Consider the following 24,481-nt stretch of genomic DNA (forward strand, 5'->3'; position numbering starts at 1 on the left):
GACTTTGCCTAGTAAAGCGGTGCGAGTCTCCCGCAATGTCCCCTACACTCCTCGGACCTCATCATCATCATCATCATCATCATCATCCATCATCTGCCTCAGTTTTGTAGTCATGCATACTTGCATCAAGCCTTTATGCCAGCATGTCAATGGCATTGCAGCTTTTCTGCATTCTACCAATGTCAAAGGGTTGCAGGCTTTTCTTGGAAAGATTTCGTACTGCCATAAGTAAAGGTGTTAATTTGCACTGGTCGCCCACCTGCAACCATGATTTTACCCTGTTGAAGTCAAAATTACACTCAACACCTTGCTTAGCTACCTCCCACCCAGGTCAACAACTTGTTTTGGCCACAGACACCACACAATATGGCCCTGGGGTCATTCTTGTGCACAACTATGCGGATGGTTCCAAACGTCCTATGCATATGCTTCCAAATCCCTGAATCAAACACAACAGCACTACTCCTAGACAGAAAAAGAAGCCCTTTCTAAAAATTTCATGTTTTCCTCTGCGTACTGAATTTCATTTGATTACTGATCATAAACCTCTGGTTTTACTTTTCCATCATTTGTTGTCTCTTCTGGACAAAGCAGCCCATTGCCTGCAATACTGAGATGTGTTTTTGTCAAGCTATACCTATGGATGCATTTATGCCCCACAGCACAATATCAGTTGCTGATTGGCCTTGATCCTGCATTTAATCAGAATGAACTGTCACATTTCCATTTAGATGTTGAAGCCCAAAACACTGTATGATTTCGGTGGCTGTTGTGGCCAATCCTGTCTTATGTCAGGTTGTTTGATTTGTCCACCACAGCTGGCCAGATAAATCGCCGGGTTGAGTGTGGGGTACTTGGCAGTGGCTAATGAAGAGTCAGCAGATAGGGTTGTGATCCCATGCGCAATGTGGCGGGACATCGTACGCCTTCTCCACCTGGACCATTGGGGTGTTTCTCGTACAAGTTTGCTGACCATGTCATCACGTGTTTTGGCTGGGTATTGACAGTGAAATCACAAGTGTTGTGTCAGCCTATCTCTATTAACCCTTGTGGCCCACCCCCAGCACCCCTGTGAACATATTTGTGCTGATTTTGTGCATCCCTTCCTTAACTGTTATTGGCGCCTTAACTGTTATTTGTGTGTTGTAGTTGATGCTTTCTCAAAATTTCCTTATGTGGTTCATTGTTCTTCCACATCCATGATGGCTACAGCCACGGCCTTCACAAAGATTTTTTTCCTTGGAAGGATTACCATACATTTTTGTGGTGGACGACAGCCTGCAACTTGTGTCTCAAGATTTTGAAGCATTTTGTACAAAGAGTGGCATTTGGCATGTTACAGCTCTTCCATTTCACCTTCAGCCAAATGGTGAGTTGGACTGCATGGTTCATACTTTCAAAACTCAGATGAAAAAATATGTCATGCAATCTTCTCCCAAAGAAGCCCTTGATAGGTTCTTGAGCCCCTATAGGTTAACTCTAGTTGGCGACCACAGCCTGACAGAGCTGCTTCTTCGTCACCAGGGCCCCTAGCCATCCTCTGGCACCTACCCCACTGCAGTTCCATCTGGGCTCCACTGACTGGGAATGTGGGTTTGGCTGGCACCTTAAGTGGATAGTGGCAGTCGTCCATCACTGCAGCATACGCTGCCTGTGTTTTGTGTGCACCTCAATGGGTCGGTGTCCTGACACTACGGCCAGCTCTGCCTACACATGACTAACCAAGAACTGGAGATCCACCACACCACAGCCACCTCCACCATCCATGCCAGCCACTGTGGAGTGATCCAGGCTCCCTCTGGCTCCCGTGGTGTCTTTTTTATGGGTGCCACTACCGCTAGAGGGAATAGTTAGTGCCAACCCACCTCCATCTCCGTGGCCGCTGTTGCTGCTGCTGCTGCTGCTGCTGCTGTCTCTGTCTTCTCTTCTGCCTACGTTGCCGAGTGCCTGCCCAGAGGTGGACATGGATACAGCTCCTCCATCACTGCTGCTTCTTTATGGTCTCTGGCAGGGGAATGGGAACTGCACCTGTCCATGGCTGCACCATTTCAGACCGTATTCTCCCTTGACAGCATGACACCTGCTTCAGCAGTCGTCCCCTTCCAATGAAGATGCGGACATCTCCAAGGTGAACAGTTTTCCTCAAGGGGGAACATTGCTTTTAATTCTCACCATACTTCTAGAACTGTGGGAGCTATCAGTTTAGGTATCAGTTTAAAGAGAACATTGTTTTTATTTCAATGTACCCCAAAACCCAAGTAGTTTTGAGACTGGGCAAATCAAAAATAGAGAAAAGATAAGATGGTGGTTTTAATACATTAGATGTATTACAGAGACCTTCATCCCCTCCCTGCTTAAGTACAATGCACAGCAGGTTCATGTAATCAGGTGAAACTAACAGAAGAATCCTTCTTTGGGATGTTGTCCAACTCGCACTTGATATTGGTTTCAAAATTGGTTATGTCATCCAAACAGTGGTCTTTTTTGCAGTTATCTGCACTTTGTCATTTTGTGGTAGGTTTGTATCGATAACACTGAGTCTCATTAACCCTGAAGATTTTTTCCATAAGAGAATTGTCTGCATTTTGCATTTCAGTCAAGTCACAGGAGGCATCCACCCGTTGTTTTTGTTCAGGAGTCAAGGGGTGCAGGAAAAACTTTGCACACACTTTTCTCTTGTTCAAAATGTTCTGGAGAACATGTTGTACACTTGATTCAGAGATGATGTGATACTGAGATTTGTGACACAAAAACACTGACACATCATGGCTGTGTGGCAACTACTTAACACAGCTTGCTCATAAGTTACCAGTAGAATATGTACAGCTGTTGATTACTGTTGTTAGTTCAAGCTGCTACCTTAGTTACTGCACTGACATCGCTTATACACTAGGAATAAAATCATTCTCAGAACTTTTCATCACACACACACACACACACACACACACACACACACACACACGCAAAATCCATGCTCGTAGCAGTAGTAGTCTTGTTGCTACTGTGACCACCGATGTTTGGGTGTCTGCCACACCAATCCTCCATTGGTAAGTGGTTGCCTTTCCCTTGTTTTACGTATGTTTCCATCCAGAAATTTTCATTATTGTTATCCTTTACAATCTAAAGTACTCTCACTAGAAAATACAGATTCTCCAGACCTAAATGAGTGAAAAGTACTAAAATGATCAACTAACTGATTATGTGACAATTCTCCTTTCTTGCACAGAATGGAGAAAAGTGCAGCGCCTGTATAAATTGACTGAGTGAAGAGCAGAAGTAATTATCCAGTGTCTGAGGGTGTCAATTTAGCACCACATTATGCAATAGCACTAATGAATAAAACGTTCTCGGTTTTCAAGCCGTCTATTCGAATTGCAAAACTTAAAATGTGTTTTCGGGGAAAATGAATACAGCAAAAGAAACATCGGAAACGCTTTCAAGGGCCGCCGACAAAAGACACCTGGTGAATCAGTAGAAGAGGCCAAACGGACTGCATTTCTGCCATAATGTGGAGCAACTAACAGCAAGTTAGGATGTCTGCTGCAGAAACATGGGCTAAGACCAGGGTTCCAGACCGCACCTAAGTTACGAGATATGTTGCACCGTGTTAAAGACGACATTGCTCTTCCAGTGTCCGGTGTACCCTGTGAATGTGGCAGCATGTATATCAGACAAACAATTTGCACAGTTGCACTGCGTAGTACTGAGCACAAGCACCATATAAAACAAAGGGAGCTTGACAAGTCAGCCATAGCGGAGCATTGCCTAGAAAATGGACATAAAATACAGTTCAAAAATACCAAAGTGTTCGCTTGGACATAAAATACAGTTCGAAAATACAACAGTGTTGGCTCACGCATCTACGTATTGGGACTCCATTATAAAGGAAGCGGCCGAGATTTGTTTAAACAACAACAATTTCAACAGATACTGGGGATATACACTCAGCAGGGCAAGGGGGTGGGCATTGGACATCGAAAGAAAGCAAAGACAGATGCACGACGCAGGAGCGGCAGTTTCAAACGCGGCGCCTGCCCCTGGCGCCACCAGTGCTGCCATGGGCGATAGCTCCACCAGCTGATGATGTCATCATGCCTCTATAAGTGAGAAACTGTAGCAAACCTGGCAGTCAGTGAACTCCTGACAACGATGGCAGAGATGGTTATCGAAAGCTGGAGGATTTTATTCGAATTGACGCGGCTTGAAAACCGAGAACGTTTTATTCATGAATGCTGCTGCGAAAGACTCCGAGAACACATGCAATAGCACTATTCTACACTGTAGTGGCCACAGTGTTATGACTGCTACACTGACGCTTAAGGCTGCAGTATGATCCCTTCTGCCTCCAAAGTGGAATGTGTGAGGAGCTGTGGGGTAGGATCACAAGCGCTGCGTAAATGCAGAGTCGAGACCACTTACTAACAACAACATTCTTTATTAATCAATGCTTACATAGAAGACGTTGATGACTGTGGCCCTGGCGCTGGCCACTGCTAGTGGGCAACGACCAAATACACAAGGCAGTGGGGTACTGTGGTACCGTAACAGTGGCTGGCAGTGACAGTGGCCTTGTTGACAACTTAAAGTGACAGCTCCACAGTACAACATTCTGTTTTTGAGCTGAAAACACTGCACGCAGACCAAAGTGTCTGGTGGGGACACACAGATGTTCTGACTCGAACCCAGAACTCATGGAGGCTGGTACGTCAGGTGATGAGACACAATGGGTGGCCCTGCTGCAGCGGAGACAATTAAATGTCATCGGGGCTAGCTGTCATCTTGTAGACCAGTGGCTGTACCTAGTTAATGATGGTGCTCAGAGAGGCTGTATGTGCTGAGCCACACATTCGAACAATGACTGATTCAGAGGCTGTGCTGGTCAAACGCACGGCAAATGGAATGCTGCTAATAGCTAAGCTGGGAGTATATATACTCACTCCAGTTGACGTTTTTATGATGAGCTAGTTTCCCTTCAAAGAGCTGGCTGCAGAAATGCAGCATTGTGCTACATTATAGTGCACCACTGACCATAGGATGTTGCAAAGTGCCACAGCCTGCCATACCACTTGGCTGGTTGTGATGGCCTGCCTGAGGCCAAGACCAAAAAATGTCCTCCTCCTTGGGAGACTTTAGTCTTCCAAACTCCAGCGTGTTGCTGATCCTGCGAAATACTTAAACAACATGGTACTACTAGTTTACATTTTCCCCTGCACCTATAGAGCATTCCCTCTCACACCACTATTCACTCTTCATAAATTGTCTGTTATTCTTCCCTACGCATTCCATCACATTGTGTGTTATGAGAGGTAAATCCACAATGTTCTGTCCCTTTGTTCAAATCTTGTGGTTGATCCACTGGGTTGGTAGATGGTGGGCTTGGAGATTGGTGGGGTCGTTGGTCATAGGCCACACAAGTGATGACCAGGATTAAGAAAGTTTCCAAGGATGAAATTCCCACTAATGTGACTTGGCACAGATAACCTCTGTGGTATTGTTGAATATGCTGGAACAACTGTTCTATGCTAATGTGGCCATTCTGTGTTGCTAATAGTTTGCTGAGGGAACTGGGCATGTTCGTTTATCGAGCGTATTAATCAAGCATGATTTTACCCATTCTACCAGCAATGAAAAATAAATAATAGCTTTTCATCCATTTAGCTAGGTAAAAAATGCACACCATACTTGATCGTTCTAGTCCCTTGCAGTGCCATCTACTGTCATGGAAATGATGTGTGCTCATCAATAACTATGCTTTTTCCCTGTAGATGGCCTCAGTGGTTCTATGTAGTTCGCTGAAGGAGTAGATTAACAGATTATGTCGTAACTGTTTTTCCATTTTCTAATGGCTAACATGTTGTTATCAGTATCATCTTACTCGATATATAGCGGCCTTTATATTTTTTGGGCAAACTTACGTAGCTAATTGTTGTTTCAACGAATATTTTAGGCCTTGGAATATAAGTTCTGCTGTATTGAGCAGATGATCTGTGATCACAAGATTGTTCATATTTTTTCACATAAGAACAATATAATACAATATGTTGTGTTGTTCTCTTCCTGATGATTATTTATGTCACCTTACATTGAGTGACTATTTATTCTACACTACTGGCCATTAAAATTGTTACACCACGAAGATGATGTGCTACAGACGCTAAATTTAACCGACATGAAGAAGATGCTGTGATATGCAAATGATTAGCTTTCCAGAGCATTCACACAAGGTTGGCGCCAGTGGTGACACCTACAACGTGCTGACATGACGAAAGTTTCCAACCGATTTCTCATACACAAACAGCAGTTGACTGGCGTTGCCTGGTGAAACGTTGTTGTGATGCCTCATGTAAGGAGGAGAAATGCGTACCATCACGTTTCCGACTTTGATAAAGGTCGGATTGTAGCCAATCGCGATTGTGGTTTATTGTATCGTGACATTGCTGCTCGCGTTGGTCGAGATCCAATGACTGTTAGCAGAATATGGAATTGGTGGGTTCAGGAGAGTAATACGGAACGCCGTGCTGGATCCCAACGGCCTCATATCACTAGCAGTCGAGATGACAGGCATCTTATCCACATGGCTCTAACAGATCATGCAGCCATGTTTAGTCAACACCTGGGGACGTCTGCAAGACAACAACCATGTGCACGAACAGTTCGACGACGTTTGCAGCAGCATGGACTATCAGCTCTGAGGCCATGGCTGCGGTTACCCTTTACGCTGCATCACAGCCTGCGATGGTGCACTCAACGACAAACCTGGGTGCACAAATGGCAAAACGGCATTTTTTTTGGATGGCTTCAGGTTCTGTTTACAGCATCATGATGGTCGCATCCATGTTTGGTGACATTGTGGTGAACGCACATTGGAAGCATGTATTCGTCATCACCATACTGGCATTTCACCTGGCGTGATGGTATGGAGTGCCACTGGTTACACATCTCGGCCACCTCTTGTTCGCATTGACTGCACTTTGAACAGTCGACGTTACATTTCAGATGTGTTATGATCTGTGGCTCTACCCTTCATTCGATCCCTGCTAAACCCTACATTTCAGCAGGATAATGCACGACCGCACGTTGCAGGTCCTGTACGGGCCTTTCTGGATACAGAAAATGTTTGACTGCTGCCCTGGTCAGCGCATTCTCCAGATCTCTCACCAATTGAAAACATCTGGTCAGTGGTGGCTGAGTAACTGCCTCATCACAATACGTCAGTCACTACTCTTGACGAACTGTGGTATCGTGTTGAAGCTGCATGGGCAGCTGTACCTGTACACGCCATCCAAGCGCTGTTTGACTCAATGCCCAGATGTATCAAGGCCATTATTACGGCCAGACGTGATTGTTCTGGATACTGATTTCTCAGGAGCTATGCACCCAAATTGCGTGAAAATGTAATCACACGTCAGTTCTAGTACAATATATTTGTCCAATGAATACCCGTTTATCATCTGCATTTCTTCTTGGTGTAGCAATTTTAATGGTCAGTAGTGTACAATTTTAACTTTTGGTTTTATAAATGGTTTTGTATCTCCTTATATGTATTAACTTTTAAAGAAAATATGTATTTTGTGACAGCTGATGCAATTGCCAATTTTCGCACCTAAACTGAGCCATTTATATTCAAAAATGTGGTTGTCAAATGGTAAGTGGTTTTTGGTGTTTAGAGTTGGTTTTACATATTTTGAGCGGGCTGCTTGTGTTGTTTTGTGATTGACTTTTGAGCACCTATTTTATCACCGGTGGTTGGCAGTGACATGGAAATCCTTGTATTGTTTACCACCATACTCAAGAGAAATACAAGAGCGCATAGTACATTTGTTTATGAGGCTATAGTTCGCATAGTAGATTTAAAGTTGTTATCCACATATGGTTTTTTATACGAGCAACACTTTGTTAACCACATTATTTAAGTAATACGATTGTTTATCTTGTACTGTAAGTTTTACCTGACTGTCAAGTTTGGATTTGTGCATTCAGTAATGTAGTGTCATCTATTGGAAGTAATATAAACATGCCTTTTGATGCACTTGTAGTTCGTATGTAGAATGGCAGATGGCCATTGATACCACTAATCGGTTTCGTTATTATCACAAATAACTTTCTTTTTCTAAATCTGTGTGAATGGAATCGTATTTTAGTGAGTTTTCTGTTCTTACAATTTTGATGATCATAGTTTTGACGTATATATTTAATTTGTTACTGTCATCTAACAAACAATGTTTCGGACATTTTCACTTGGTGTGATTATCTAAATTGGTATTATCAATTACCTTCACTGCGTAATTTTTTGTAATGTGACATATTCTCTATTGTTTGTATTTCACATTACTTTTGTATTTTACATAGAGGGCACTTACTGCAAGGTGGTGCCATCTCATGTTGTCTTGTTGTAGTGTTGACCTATGATGTGTCACTTCATAATATAAATCCGCCAAGGACAGTACTTCTACTTATAGCATGTATTGGTTAGAAAAATGGTATGTTATGACTTTGAATTTTAATTTTCAGACATCTGTATATGTTGTAATTTATGTAACTATGTTTTATTGTCAATTTTTTCATTTGTTAAAGCAGTTGTTGTTTATGCCCTGTCTCATGTATTTGTTTTAACACCGATGATGACTGATGTCAGTTGAAAGTGATTTGCAATAAGATAAATAAATTACGTTTCCACTACTGGTTGCTACATTCTTTATAATTTGATGTGACTGTGTCGAGCACAACACTACTGACACTGTGACTGAACATTACAGGTTTGTTTTTCCCACTCATCCACATTAACTAACTTTTTTTTCTACATTTAGAGTCGTCATTCGTCACATCAACTAGAAATTTTGTTCAAGCCGTCTTGTATTCTCCTACAGTCACTCAACTTTGACACCTTATTGTATGTCGCAGCATCATTAGCAAGCAACCAAAGCTTGCTGCCCACCCTGCCTGCCAAGTCATTTATGTAAGTAGAGAATAATAGTGGTCCCTTCACACTTCCCTGGAGCACCCCCAATGATACCCTTGTCTCTGATGAACACTTGCCATCGAGGACATCATACTGGGTTCTATAACTTCAGAAGTCTTTGAGTCACTCACATAACTGTGATCCTATTCCATATGCTTGTACCTTCTTTAACAGCCTTCAATGGGACACTATGTCAAACGCTTTCCAGAAATCCAGAAATACGGAATGTGCTTCTGGCATTTCATCCATAGTTCATGGTATATCATGTGAGAAAAGGGCAAACTTAGTTTTGTATGAGTGATGCTTTGTAAAACCATGCTGATTCAATCACATAAGCTTCTTAGTCTCAAGAAAATTTATTATATTTAAACACGGAATACATTCAACGGCTCTGCACCAACCCAGTGTTAAGGATGCTGGTCTGTAATTTTGCAGGCACGTTCTTTTACCCTTTTTATACACAGGAGTCACCTGCACTTTTTTCCAGGCACTTGAGACTTTGCCCTGGGTGATTCATGATAAATGCAAGCTAAGTAAGGGTCCAATGCCTTAGAGAACAATTTGAAAACTGGGATTCCATCCAGACTTATTTCTTTTCAACACTTTCAGTTGTTCCTCTATGCCAGGAATGCTTATTACTATGTCTTTCATACGGGAATCTGTTCAATGCTCAAATGACATTATGTTTATATGTTTCTCCTGCATGAATGATTTCTTGAACATGAAATTTAAAACTTCAGCTTTCGTTTCACTGACTTCAACTGCTACACCAGACTGGTCAACAAGTGACTGGATGGAAGCCTTAGACCCAATTACCAATTTTACATAGGACCAAAATCTTCTTGGGTTCTCTGCCAGGTCTTTTGCAAAGATATGACAGTTGCAGTAGTATGCACTGTGCATAGTTCATCTTTTGTGCATTCTCTTTTGAACCTAGAGTGCAACAGCTTCTGCTTCCTCAGCATTTTCCAAATCTCGTTATTAAACCATGGTGGATCTTTTGTGTCCCTAATCCACTTATTAGGCACATGATTCTCCAGACCAAGATTTACAATCTATGTCATCATACTGAAACTAAGTGATGTCAATTCACTGTCTAAGTGAGATGCTAAAAACTGCTTAGCTGCTCTTTTCAACAGATTTATTAACTTTCATAACAATAGTTACTATAAGGACATCATGATCACTAATTCCTATTTCTATACTGACGTTGTCGATCAGATCTGATCTATTTGTAGCTACAAGGTCGAAGATACTTCCATTGCGTGTGGGTTGCCAAACTAGCTCTCAAGACAGTTTTCAGAAAACATGTTCAAAAGTACTTGACTTTAGTGTGTGTCTTTACCCCCTGCACTGAATCCATAGACATCCCAGTCTATACTCGGTAGGTTAAAGACGCCTCCAACTAGTAATATTTGACCTGAGTAGTTGCGTGCTACTGATAACAGACGTTCTTTGAATAACTCTAGGACTGTCACAGCAGAATCAGGTGGCCAGAGAAAAATACAACATTTAGCTGGGTTTCACCCAGACACGTTATACGTGACCAGATAACTTCACTGTCACACTAAATTTCGACATCAGTAGAGACAATTTTATGTCAACTGCAAAGAACACTTCTCCTCCTATGGTCTCCAATCTGTCTTTCCAATATACATTCCATGACTTGCTACATATCTCAGAGCTTTCCAGTTTGGGGTCAGCTAGCTCTTGGTCCCGAGAGTAATCTGAGCGCGAGAACTTTCCTGGAGGGCAGTAAATTCAAGAACTTTGTTATGAGTACTTCAACAATTTACTGATGATATTTTGACAGTCAAAGTGTCTTTATTTTGAATGTTGTCTGCCTTCTCTTGCTTGTCGACTGGCAAGTGTTCATCAGAGTACCCCAAACTACTGCCTAGCTAAAAAAAAAACCTCATGTGCATTCCAGCAGTACTCTGCTACCCGAGTAGCTGTCCCCTTTAGGTAGTGCACCCTTAATCTGTTAAGGGGAGTCTACAAACCCACAAACTGATAACACGAGTCTAGAATCTGCACCCAAGACCGTCACAGAGTCAATGAATCCTTTGGTTGAGACCCTCCACTCAGCTGCAAATTGTGAGTTCTGCTTGCACCCAATGTTTGAGGCTGCAGCCTTCACCAACGCTGCAGCCTTCAACGCTTCTGCCGGCCACCTGTATAAACTGAGGATGGCCACAGAACTCATGCAAAAGGAGTTGTTGGTGCTGATGTGTGCCAGAACTTGCAAACAACTGCACCCTGCATACTTGATAACAGCAGGCAAGGTCGCCTCCACATTTAGCACGAGACCCCCCTGGCACACAAGCAGAGTGCACATAGGCTTTCTTTCCAGCCCTGAGTGGTATCTCCTCCTCAATGAGGCTGTAGAAGCTCAGCTACACATTCGAATGATGACTAATGTGTGGCGCTATTGGAATGTTGCTACTGGCTGAGCTGGGAATATACGTACTTGCTCCAGTCGAAGGTATTATGACTAGAGCTAGGCTAACAACATGTAGATGGCTGCAGAAACTGTGTTAGGCCACTGCTGGCCTTAGAATATTGTGCTGCAGAATGCTAAGCCACTATTACAGCATTACTTATCTCAGGTGACTGGCCTGCATGCTCCTTGGCCGGCTCTGATGATTTACTTAAGCTGATGTCATGACAACTGCCTCACTAACACACTGCCAACTTAATGGTGAGTGTTAATTGTATAAAAGCAGAGAGCTAGGCAAGAGAGCCCAATGTCATAAAAGGACACTTGCCACAATACACCAGCACAGCACTATGCCATGACACCCACTGGGCACTGCCACCAGCCTGCCAGTCAGTCAGTGACTTGATAGTTACTGAAACCAGGGACACTTCGGAACATGGTGACATGACATTTCTAGCATTAACACTAAAACAAACCCACTTTGCTGTATATAAATTGTTGTGGACTGACAAGACAGCCAGTCCACAGTGACGGGTAACCGAAAGGCAAGCGTTTAACTCACGCAGGCTGGCATGAGGTCTGAAACAGGATACGTAATGAATGCTATAAAGAAAAGTACGTAGCTGCTGGAATACTTAACTTTAATCCTCAATTGGTGAACATTGGTCTTGTTACTGTACATGCTTCATTAGATACATAGCAGAGGATAAATGGCGCCTTGCTAGGTCGTAGTAATTGACTTAGCTGAAGGCTATGCTAACTATCGTCTCGGCAAATGAGAGCGTAATTCTCAGTGAACCTTTCCTAGCAACGTCGGCTGTACAACTGGGGCGAGTGCTAGTAAGTCTCTCCAGACCTGCCGTGTGGCGGCGCTCGGTCTGCAATCACTGATAGTGGCGACACGCGGGTCCGTCGTATACTAGCGGACTGCGGCCGATTTAAAAGGCTACCACCTAGCAAGTGTGGTGTCTGGCGGTGACACCACATAAATACTGGCCATCTGGCCAAGTAGGTCATTGAATCAGCAAGTAATTGAGTTGATGTTTTCAAAGTGTCAGCTTGGACCATGCGGTCGCTACCACACCATTGTCGTCATAACACAAAACCTGCCAAGAGGTCCAGCCACAGCATTGATGAGCCTGGGGTTGAGCGGAGACCACTATAGTTACTGAGCAACTGTCTGCCAAAGCCAGATGCCACCAGCTAGACACTAGACCAGGGAGACCAGCGTTTGCTCGCCAGACTTTAAGCTCCCATCAGCGTCATTGTCTGGCTCCAATTGCCACCCCATCCCACAATCGGCCTAGCTGTGCAAGTCTGTTACGTCAGCTCCCAACACAGCTCAGTCACCAGTCGAGAATGCTTACTACGCAAGGTCACACCGTGCCTGGCTTGTGTTTGGCATAGCAGGTGCAGTGGTCTTCACAACAGTGCTTCGCTGCTGAGGTCTGTGAGTTAGTGCCCACCTTCAGTGTCCATCACATGTAGCCATAAGTTACTAATACAAACTACTGAAAAGTAATAAAGGGACTTTACTGTCTTCGAGTGGATTTGATTCACTCTGACCCACCTCCACTAGAGAACACCCACATCCTCTAGGATAGTTTGGATGCTTTAAATTGTAGAGAATAGAGCCATACGCTGATGTATCAAAAAGTTATGCAGTTTCATCTGCTACTACTTTGCTACAACATAACTGTTGCCATTCAGTAACAGATAACACTTGTTCTCACAGAGCCTACAATAACCAGTTTACATCATTTCATAGCCTATAAACAAGTAGAATTTGTTGTATGTTGAAAATATTAGGGATGTGTATTCTTTGTCACCAAACACCATACAGACACCAAAAGGTAGTACAAGAATGACAGTATTAAATTTGGGAAGACATTAATTATAATATAGTATCAACCTCTATGTACTTGTATATGGAATGTATCCATTAACTGTGATGTATTTATCTAGAACATTATCTGGGTATATTATCCAGAACTGAAGAATCATTAATACAGGATCTTCAATTAAATTTATTTGTACACTCTAAGCCAAGAACAAATAACACATCACAAATGAATTACCCAAAGGGATGGAAAGCGCTATATGTGATATACATTTACAGACAAACAAATGGTAATAATTTGAGAAATATTGGATTCAAGAGAACAAATTTCACAAACTGAGCAAAACAATAATGCATTAGTCCACCTCTGGACCTTGGCATGGATTGTTCGCTGAAGAGTCCTGCTTCAAATTGAGCCCCCATGACGAGTGAAGGTGTGTCTGGAGATGCCCCAGACAGCGATGGGATACCAATCTCATTGTCACCCAATGTATGACCAGACATCCGGGAGTGATGGTATGGGGTGCATTTCATTTTCTATCACGTCTCTTTGGTTGTCATCTACAGTATCCTTACAGCACAGTGGTATGTCAATGATATTCTACGCCTGGTTTTGTTGCCCTTCATGGCAAGCCATCCAGGGCTTTCATTTCAGCAAGATAATGTCCACCCACACACAAGAGTTTCTACTGCTTGTCTTCATGCTTGTCAAATGCCACCTGGGCCACCAAAATAGCCAGATCTCTCCCAATTGAGAATGTTTGGAGCATTATGAGTATGACCCTCCAATCATTTCGTGACTTTGACAGTGTAACACACCCACTGTACAGCGTCTGGCACGATCCTGCTCAGTAGGACATCCAACAACTCTATCAATCAATGCCACACCAAATAATTACTTGCATATATAAGGACCACAGATGGACCAACAAATTATAGACTTGCTCAATTTGTGAAGCTCGTTCTCTTGAATAAATCATTCAGTTTTTTTCTGAAATTGTTATCATTTTTTGTCTGTAAATGTACATCACATCTACCAATATCTGTCTCATTCAGATAATTCTGTCATGGCTTTTCCCACTACTTCTTCATTCTTTTCAATCTAAACTTTTTTCTTAATCCACAATCATTCTTCTCATTGTTTGTTTGTTTGTTGATCTTGATTTGGAGCCCCCCATTTGTTTGTCTTTCATTTTGTGTGATTTGTAATCTAATTTGTTATTTCCTCATATCTTTCCTTGATTTCAAAGTGTCATCTAATGTTGATCTTATTGTTCTACAATTTGCCTATTCTCTGGATGATTCTGTTTTCTGGTGTAAGAGCAGACTTTTTGCTGCTGAAATTTTGCATTACCAAAAAAGCCTGGTTAACTTATTCCGTGTCATATACAAGCATAAAATACACTTGACAAATTCGAAAGCAGGATTCATTCAAATCTCCCCAGAAGTTTGGAAGCTTATCTTTCCTAAGCTCACTGTTCCTAAACTGATTCCCATCTGCAAACTGTTTCTGTTTCTTATATCACACAAAATTGCTAATGAAATTAGATTGTACTTCAGTTTATAGCACTTACCTTTGAAACATCACGCAACAGTAAAATATCATTTCTAGTATTGCCCTTAGAAATTCTGGATTGCTCTTCAGCAACATCGTCATCTCCCTTCCTCTTGCCAGTTGGCTCTGGAAATTCCTGAAATAATGAACAATTTACTAATTGGTTCTTATTAATATCAATAGTTCACTCTGCATCAATGTCTGCACCACAATGAACCATGCTGCAAATTAAAACTGTGTGCATAACTAGGATTTGAACTGCACTGCACCACCTCATATACATCATGGAACTCAAAAATCTAGGATTTAATTCTGGTCAGGCACATAGCTTTTATCTGCCAGATGTTTATATTTCTTATTATTTTGTTGCTTATTTACTATTTGTTTCTTGAAGAAACAAACAAATTAAAAATAGCATTATTTGAAAGTTTTAGAGCAGTAACTGGATATTCAAGTTCAGGCCATAAAAAATATTTAAATTCTAGAACTCCATTACATATAAATGCCACTTTTAACAAAACATGCAAGTGTGAATGGCTATCAGAGGAGGGGGGAAGGATGAATTTAAATCTGTAACCCATATAACTTAAACCAGCAAACCTCATAAGCTAATTTCTGCATAAATCAATTTATTTTCACTAATAAACACTTGCTCTTACATGCTGTTTTCCCTTCCACTAGCAAAGCTTTCAGATTCTAGACATAGGTAAAGACTCCAACAAAAGTTTTGTTAATTTAAGTAGTCCCTCCCCACTTACACTTTCTCTCTCCACAATTTTCCTTTTATTTCTTTATTTTCAGTTAACATTTGCTCTCTGTTCATCTATCTGTTTATGATTCAGATTTAAACTTATTTTGCCCCCTTCTTCTGCTCTCAATTACACCTGCCACCATCCACCATCATGACATTTGACATCTACTGCTGAGTATTGGCCTCCTTCACACACATCCAGACATCACGTCTTCAGCTATACACACACACTTCATTCCCGAATGTGTTCAAATGTCATCTATTTACCTTTCATTTCTGCATATGTTGGAAGCTTAGTTTTGTAAACACTATACAGTTTACTAAAAGCATTCCATGCCATTTTTACTCTTGTGTTTATTTCTACAGCAGCTGTCTACAACTGTCATAAACAGGAAAACGTATCAAATGGTACTGGGTGTTCATTGTAAATTTGCACTATTCCCTTGTCACCAAATTTATGGGCAATTATTTAGTCTTATTATAACTGATTTTCACACCTGCTTTCAAATTTACTCTACTAAGTTCTTCCAATGTTGAAGCTTCTGTTCATTAGTGGCAAACAGTATAATGTCATCATCAAAGCAAATAAGTAGGATTCTCAGCCACTTATGTAGTAGCTCACTGAAACAGGGCATTTTTCCAGACAGACTGAAAATACACTATTGTTCAGCCATTGCATAAAAAAGGGGATACGTCTGATGCTAACAACTACTGCCCACTCTTACTTCCGACAGCTTTATCTAAAATTCTTGAAAAAGTAATGTATTCAAGATTAGCATCACATATTTATAAAAATGAAATACTAACAAAATGTCAATTTGGTTTTCAGAAAGGCTTTTCAACAGAAAATGCTTTCACTGATCAAATAATAAATGCATTGAATAACTGAACATCACCCACTGGGATATTTTCTGATCACTCAAAGGCTTTTGATTGTGTGAATCATGAAATTCTTCTAAATAAGCAAAAATCGTGGTATGAGTGGAACAGTGGACAAATGTTTTAATTCATACTTAACTGGAAGAATGCAAAAGGTTGAAATTAACAGTACACATAGTCTGCAAAAGTCAGCAGAGTCTTCTAACTGGGGAGGTATCAAGAATGGTGTCCCACAGGGTTCAGTCTTTGGTCCCTTATTGTTCTTAATATATATTAACGACTTGCCACTATATATCTGTGAAGATGCAAAGTTAGTTCTTTTTCATGATGATACAAGTATAGTAATCACACCCAAGAAGCAAGAATCAGCTGAGGAAATATAAATAATGTCTTTCAGAAAATTATTAAGTGGTTCTCTGAAATGGACTCTCACTAAATTTTGAGAAAACACAGTTTATACAATTCTGTACAGTAAATGCCATAAGACCATTGATAAATATAGACTATAACCAGAAGTCTGTTGCTAATGCAGAATACTCCAAATTTCTGGGTGAGTGCATTGACGAGAAATTGAATTGGAAGAAACACATTGATGATATGCTGAAACGGTTAGGTTCAACTACTTATGCTATTAGGGTTATTGTAAATTTTGGTGATAAATATATCAGTAAATTAGCCTACACTGCCTATTTTAATTCACTGCTTTCACATGGCATCATATTTTGGGGCAATTCGTCATTAAGAGAGAAAGTATTCATTGCACAAAAGCATGTAGAAGGAATAATAGCTGTAGCCCACCCAAGGTCACCTTGCAGACATTTATTTAAGGAACTTGGGATATTCACAGTACCTTCATGATACATATATTCACTTACGAAATTTGTCATTGATAACCCATCCCAATTCAAAAACAACAGCGAAGTGATAGCTACTACACTAGAAGAAAGGATAGACTTCACTATTCTGGATTAAATCTCACTTTGGCACAGAAAGGGGTGAATTATGCTGCCACAAAAATCTTTGGTCATTTGCCAAATAATATTAAAGGTCTGACAAATAGCCAACCAAAATTCAAAAGGAAATTAGGAGAATTTCTGAATGATAACTCCTACTCAATAAATGAGTTCTTACATATGACTGTAAAAAAAATAAATAACTAAATAAATAAAAAGAAAAAGAAACTAATTAACTATTTTGCGTAAAGAAAAATTATGTTAAAGTGACACTTTCCGCATCATTATGAAATGTTGTATTCATGATCTATGGAACAAGGATTAATGTTTGTATGTAAGGTGATTCAGATACATTTCATAGACATATTCCTTCTTCAGAAGCCCAGTTTAAAGATCTGAACACTACTTCTAGGACTGCTAAGAATAGTTTAACTGATGTGTAATCTCTTTGTGTGACTACTCATTTAATTTTGAATTACTCATATTGTGATTAAGTCTAACAGAAGCTGCAGTACTGGCACTAATTCTTCAGTATAGCAATATATTTAGACTCTGTGCCCTGCTTCTAAAGGGCTGTTAGAACAGATTTCATTAAAACTAACTCAAAGTCATTCTCAAAAGCTCTGATTAGCACACACAGGGTCAAGTCATAATCATTTCCCAGGTGTAAAATTTTGCTCATGACTTGCAAATAGTGTATTTGGCTGTAACTACTTTAAAAGTAGCACGTTCCTTTGCCTGACTGAAATCAAATTTTCCTATGCATCTAATGATAATTTTAGGGAATAACTTGTACAGTATACAGAATAGGTCCCCGGTTTTCTCTTTTCTTTTCTTTTCTTTTCTTTATTGCAAAATAGACCCACTGTAGCATTGTGATCCTTCTGGCCTTCTCAGCAAAATGATGGTTTACAAGTTTTTGGGGTTGTAGCCATGCTGTCATTTTGGTTTCAACTACTTCCCTAGCTGACAGGTACTGAGCATAAATTTTGATGCTCAGTGTTGTCTCCTCATTGTTAGCTACTGTGACAATTACCTTCTCAAACGTTGGAATGTGATGTCCATAAAACATAAATTCCTCATTTGTCTTCTGAGTTCCTATTATTATTCATTTAAAATTTCTATCTTGTCTTTAGTAGTTGCCTTACTCATCCCCCCCCCCCCTCCCCCAACATCTTTTGCTGTTTAAATGATTTTTTATGTATGTATGTATTCTTTGTTGCTAGATTCAAGGATTGCTTCGAATTATGTGCTACTAATTTCCAGCAGTTCAGTATTAGCAAGCTGGAAATTTGATAATACACTGCCTGTCAAAATAAGTGAAGCATCTAGAAGATATAGTCAGATGGCAATGTAACACACAATTGATGAGTATGCACATGATTTGACTTTTAATTCTCTGTGACAGGCAGAACAACCACCAGCGTGTATTACTCTTGATCATGTTTAATGCTGTTACCAAGCCTGGCAGGGTACGTAGGACAGAGGGGAGGGGGCTGGGGGAGGCAAACTGTGTCAGATGGTGAATGATAATTGTTAAGGACACAGAGGATGTGACAGCTGTCCAATGTTGGACTGAACGGGAGTGCAAACGCAGGTGTATTCAGTGTTAAGGTTCTGTTCAACCACGTCTGACTCCCACAAGGCATGATTGCCATATTGTGCACCAAGCACATCATAATCCCTTCAGATCATGCCTGCCATCTCGGATCAAGTACAGGACTCCCTGCAAAATTCTGTGCCAACCCACACCATTGGTTGGAGATTAGCACCAGCCAGAAGAGGGAATTACCTTTCCATGCAAGGGCTGACATTAACATCACAACACAAATGGTTGCATTTGGAGTGCTGAAGAATGGGGTCACATACTGTTCAGCAATGATTAGCACTTCTGCACTAGTTCTCGTGACCATTGTCAGCGAGTATGATGTTGACTGAGGAAGAGGATCCATTCTTCTAGTGTTTTGAAGAGGCACATTGATGTTACTCCTAGTGTCACAGCAGGGGGAGCATTGGGTACAACTTCAGGCCATGGCTGACAGTGATTGAGAGAACTCTTATGCCACAATGGTAGACATGGACATCCTGAACCCTCATGTGCCATCTCTCATGCAATGGTATCTGGCACCATTTTTCAGCTGGACAATGCTCATTCACACTCAGCATATGTGTCTATGAACTGTCTACATGATGTTGAGATACTCCTGTGGCAAGCAAGAATGCCAGATCTGTCCCCAGTAGAAACAATGTCAATTCTATCTCAGAGCCAGTCTTCGGGATATCACCAGTTATCAACTGAGCACTCTCTCTCTCTCTCTCTCTCTCTCTCTCTCTCACATGCATGCACGCTTGCTCATGCATGTACATGCATTTGCTCTTGTTCTTGTGAACTCTGAAGTATAGACTCATTTTCTGTCTTCTGTAGTTTCAAACATCCTACTTTGTATTTTAATAAATCTCTGTTCTTAATGTGATGTCTGGTAGGATATTTCTGTATGGCACCATAAGAAGGAAATTACCTTATTATATAACTTGTTTGAATGCCCTGGAGAAAGCTTTGAGATTACCTGGAAAAGATATAAGAACTTTAGCCAATACACCAATCAAAGAAATTAGAAAAGGACATGCAAATATCCCACATTTTTAGTTATTGTGACATCTATCTTTCAGCAACAACATATGAATTTAATCAATAAGGATAAGAGCCATATATTAAAATCGACCAAATAGAATGCACATTAAGTGAAAAAAAACTGAATGAGGTATGACCTAAGGAAATTAAGATGATGTGACTCAAATAAAATACTATTTATAGAACTTACATTTCTTACTGATCTCAACACTTTGTATTTGTATTCAATTAGCAGCGTTGCTAAGAAAAATAGTATTCCTTCCATAAATAAGCAAAAGAAATTTCTTCCTAAGAAATCCCATGAGAACACATTCAACTGCGTACTGATACCTGAAAATAATTAACAGTCCTATCAGAAAACTAACAGAAATTCCAAGAAGTAAATAATAAACAAAGATAAGGTAATCAGTTGTCTGTAACTGATTGATGTATGATGCTTAGTAATATGTAACAGTGTGGGGAGATAGCAGCTTCCATTCCACCTTTCATTTTGATATTTAATTACATTCACTAAAGCACACAAATACAGGAGGCTGCAGAAACACTGGCTCAGTTTGAGTGATGTGGCTGGGCAATGGGGTGTAGGAAATGCATTTGACAACTAGAAGGGCTTAAGGCTTATGGGGAAAGGAGGGAATGAGGAGGTAATATGAAGCATGACTCAAATGGAACCAGGTGTCTCTCAGTAACATTGTCAAAATGAGACTGAAGAGAATGACAAGGTGACATCACAAAACTGAGCAACAAAGAAAGAAATGGAGGGGGCGATAGGGGGGATGCAAGTACAATGTTTAGGCAGGGTAGATTTGTGGAAAATAACTTTTATGGTATTCCCATGCTGTATCCATTACTGGAACTCTATACAGTGGATCTTGCTCTTCAGAATTATATTACACTGTGATTATACCAATCTACTTTCTCCAGACACAGCTCCCTTTAGTGATCTTTCCACTAGACAATCATCTTAATGTAGTGCTTGCTCTTTGAATTCAGATAATTTGTTCAGTACTGTCATTTGTGTGAACATACACTGGTGGTGAAGACTCAAGTAATCTGAATGCGAAATACAGAGAAACAGAGCACAGTCAGGAATAATCCACTACAGTAACAGCAGCAACTTGTACTACAATTATGACTCCAGGAGCATCAAGACAAATGTTATCAGCAAATGGTGCTACTGAACTGGATCATGCAGCAACACTGATTACAATAAGCAGCACCGTAGATGGCTCTACCCACACCTTTGTCCACATTAAACCCATCAATTACCAATAGTACCTGTTTTTTGACAGCTGTAATCCCTTACACTCAAAAAAATCTCTCCCATAGAGCCTGGCCTCCTAAGGTCTGTGTATCTGGAGTGACAAGAACTCTATTGCCCAATATGCTGGGGGTCTCACCAAGCACTTCACAGACAGGCACTACCCCCAGACCTAATCCACAAACAGATATCCCATACCATTTCCTCCCACACACTCAATACTCCCAACAGCCCCAAGAACCAGCTATGGAGGAGTGGCCCCTTCATCACCCAATTCACCCCTGACTGGATCAATTGAACCAAGTCCTTTGCCATGGCTTTGATTACCTTTCATCATGCCCTGATATGAGGTACATCCTATCCAAGATCCTTCCTGATCCTGCTAAAGTGGTATTCCATTGCCCATCCAACCTCCACAACATCCTAGGCCATCCTTAAGCCACTCCCAACCCCGACTCCTTGCCACAGGAATCATATCACAGTGGAAAATCCTGGTGCAAGACCTGCCCAATCTATCCACCCAACATTTCCTGTTTCAGTCCCATCACAGGCTTACGCTATGTCATCAGATGCCGGGCTACCTATGAGAACAGGCATGTCATATACCAGCTCTGCTGCAATCGTTGCACAGTTGTTTGTATTTGTATGACTACCAAGCAGATGTCTGCCAGAATAAATCGTCACCATCAAACTGTAGCAGTGTGCAAAGTAGGCTACCCTGTGACACAACAAGCAGCTGAACACAACATACTTGATTTCACTGGCTGCTTCACCATCTGAGCTGTCCAGACCCTCTCCTCCAGCACCATCTTGTCTGAACAGCACAAATGGGAGTTATCCTTAACAGACTCTCCACTCATGAAATTCTCCTGGTCTCGACCTGCTGTAGCATTCTGCCTCACGCCCTTCACCCAACAGTTTTCACCACCTCTGTTCTGTCACCTCCTCCCTATTCTTGTGCCGTCCTCTGGCTAACATACCTGCCCACCTTTCCCCTTCCCCACTCCTTACCGTTTTTGCCCCCCTCCCCCACTTACAGTGCACATCCTGGAAGCCTAATCCCTGCGTGCTCTGCGAGACAGTGTTCTTCTCTCACTCCACCTGTACCTTGCTATCCCTTCATCTTCTGCACCATCGCCCCTTCCAAATTGCTGCTTCCGTTCTATGTGATAGCTGCATTTTGGTCTGCCGAGCTGCCAGAGATGTCAGTCACATGTGTGTGATGCGTGCTTGCTTCAATGAATGTGAGTGTGTTTCCTTTTCTGATGAATGCTTTGGCCAAAAGCTAAAGCATAAGTGTCTTTTTGTTGTGCCTGTCTGCCACTCAACATGTCATCTTTACAGTAAGTAGCAACCTATATTTTTATATTGTTAGGCTGTAGTAATAGCTGAATTTTGGTCTGCCGAGCTGCCAGAGATGTCAGTCACATGTGTGTGATGTGTGCTTGCTTCAATGAATGTGTGCGTGTTTCCTTTTCTGATGAATGCTTTGGCCAAAAGCTAAAGCATAAGTGTCTTTTTGTTGTGCCTGTCTGCCACTCAACATGTCATCTTTACATTGACTTCCTATTAAATGAATTAACTAAATTGTGTTTGCAATGTAAATACTAACCAATTCTATTGGCATGGTACACAAAAAATATCATATCACAGTTGTTTAACCCGACATTAGGTATGGTATAGTTTCCTGGGGAAGCTCAAATAGCAAACCTCGAATACTGAAACTACAGAAGAAAATTGTCAGACACATGTGTACTGCACAGAAAAAAATCATTCTGGCCATTATTTTGGAAACTAAAAACCCTAACTCCTCCCTCTGTATACATTTATGAAATTGTAATCTTCTTATGTACCAGAGAAAATTTATTTAAGAAAAACACATACAACATGAGACACAAAGAGAATTTTATGCAAAACACACACACACACACACACACACACAAAAATCAAAATTATATGCAAAGATTCCACAGTATACGAGGATGAAAAAACACAATCTGTCTCAAAAATACTTCTTCAAACAGATTTTTTTTTGGAGAGGGTCCACCTTGAGAAAAAAGAATTTCTTAGAATGAAATTTTCACCCTGCAGTGGAGTGTGCACAAAACTGTGTGCCAGACCGAGACTTGAACTCGGGAGCTTTGCCTTTCGCAGGCAAGTGCTCTGCCAACTGAGACACCCAAGCACGAATCAAAACCTCTCCTCACAGATTTAATTCTGCCACTACCTAGTCTCCTGCCTTTCAAACACAGAAGCTCTCCTGCACAACTTGCAGAACTAGAACTCCTGGAAGAAAGGATACTTTGGAGACTCGGCTTAGCCACATCATGTTTCCAGATGAAATTCTGGTGGAATTAAAGCTGCGTGGATGGGTCTTCAGTCGTGCTTGGGTAGCTCAGTCGGTAGAGCGGTTGCTCGCGAAAGGCAAAGATCCTGAGCTTGAATCTCGGTTCAACACACAGTTTTAACCTGCCACGCGATTTCACACAATTACTTATTTTTTCTTTTATCCCACAGACATGTTTCGCTGAAGTTACAGCATCATCAGTGGGTATTATGTTACCTTCTACAAAACATAAAAAATGCTTTTTACTACTAGTACACACAGAAAATTTGAGTTTACACATACATATTTACATATTTAAAGAAAACAGATAAAATTTTGTTTATATACCTTGTTACCACATGCTGTAGATTTTCTGTAATTCAATGTAGTTGTTTTGTTTCATAGTTTCTCATCTGCAACCATATAAAACTTAATGTAGAGCAGTTATTTTCAATTACTTCTGCCAGTTTCCCCATTACTTTCACTGTGAAGGCCTACACTAAGTAACTTTTCATGTCGCTGTTTACAAACAACAACTGAGTGTGTGTGTGTGTGTGGGGGGGGGGGGGGGCTGTTGCTGTATTTGAGAATTTTCAGGTCAGTGTTGATGCTTGTTGAGCTGTGTTTCATGTCCATAAGGTGTTCAGCAAATGTACAATGACAGCTGTTCGTTTTTAATGCTCTTCTGTGTTTTGTATGTTTGGTATTAAAGTTTCCGCTTGTCTGCCCTATATAGATTGATTTGCAGTCTTGGCATGTTAGTTGGTATGTACCACGTGTGTTGCATTTGTCTGTGCTTGTGATGGTTGCTCTTAGTTTTCCCTGTATTGAGTTGCCTGTCCTGTAGGCTGTATTGTATATATGGACTGTTCTGTCGTTGTAAGT

The 24,481-nt window shown here is 41.0% G+C and overlaps 1 protein-coding gene across 4 annotated transcripts in view; it reads right to left on the bottom strand.

Annotated features, from left to right (window-relative positions):
* The window catches only part of LOC126457215 (ATP-binding cassette sub-family A member 7-like), a 594,847-nt gene that overhangs the window by 62,903 nt on the left and 507,463 nt on the right, over window positions 1–24,481 (bottom strand). For 3 of the 4 annotated variants that reach the window (XR_007585450.1, XM_050093334.1, XM_050093333.1), the window contains exons 39-41: window positions 20,200–20,339; window positions 19,897–19,944; window positions 14,814–14,930 (exon numbers count right to left, since the gene is read on the bottom strand). Coding sequence is in view for 3 of the 4 variants with exons in the window: in XM_050093334.1 (XP_049949291.1) it covers window positions 14,814–14,930; window positions 19,897–19,944; window positions 20,200–20,339 (305 nt within the window). In the remaining variant the exon portion in view is untranslated. The remainder of the gene's footprint in view (window positions 1–14,813; window positions 14,931–19,896; window positions 19,945–20,199; window positions 20,340–24,481) is intronic. The other variant, XM_050093335.1, reaches the window with a different exon arrangement.

The sequence above is a fragment of the Schistocerca serialis genome, chromosome 2 (genome assembly GCF_023864345.2).
Source record: "Schistocerca serialis cubense isolate TAMUIC-IGC-003099 chromosome 2, iqSchSeri2.2, whole genome shotgun sequence".
Lineage (NCBI taxonomy): Eukaryota > Metazoa > Arthropoda > Insecta > Orthoptera > Acrididae > Schistocerca > Schistocerca serialis.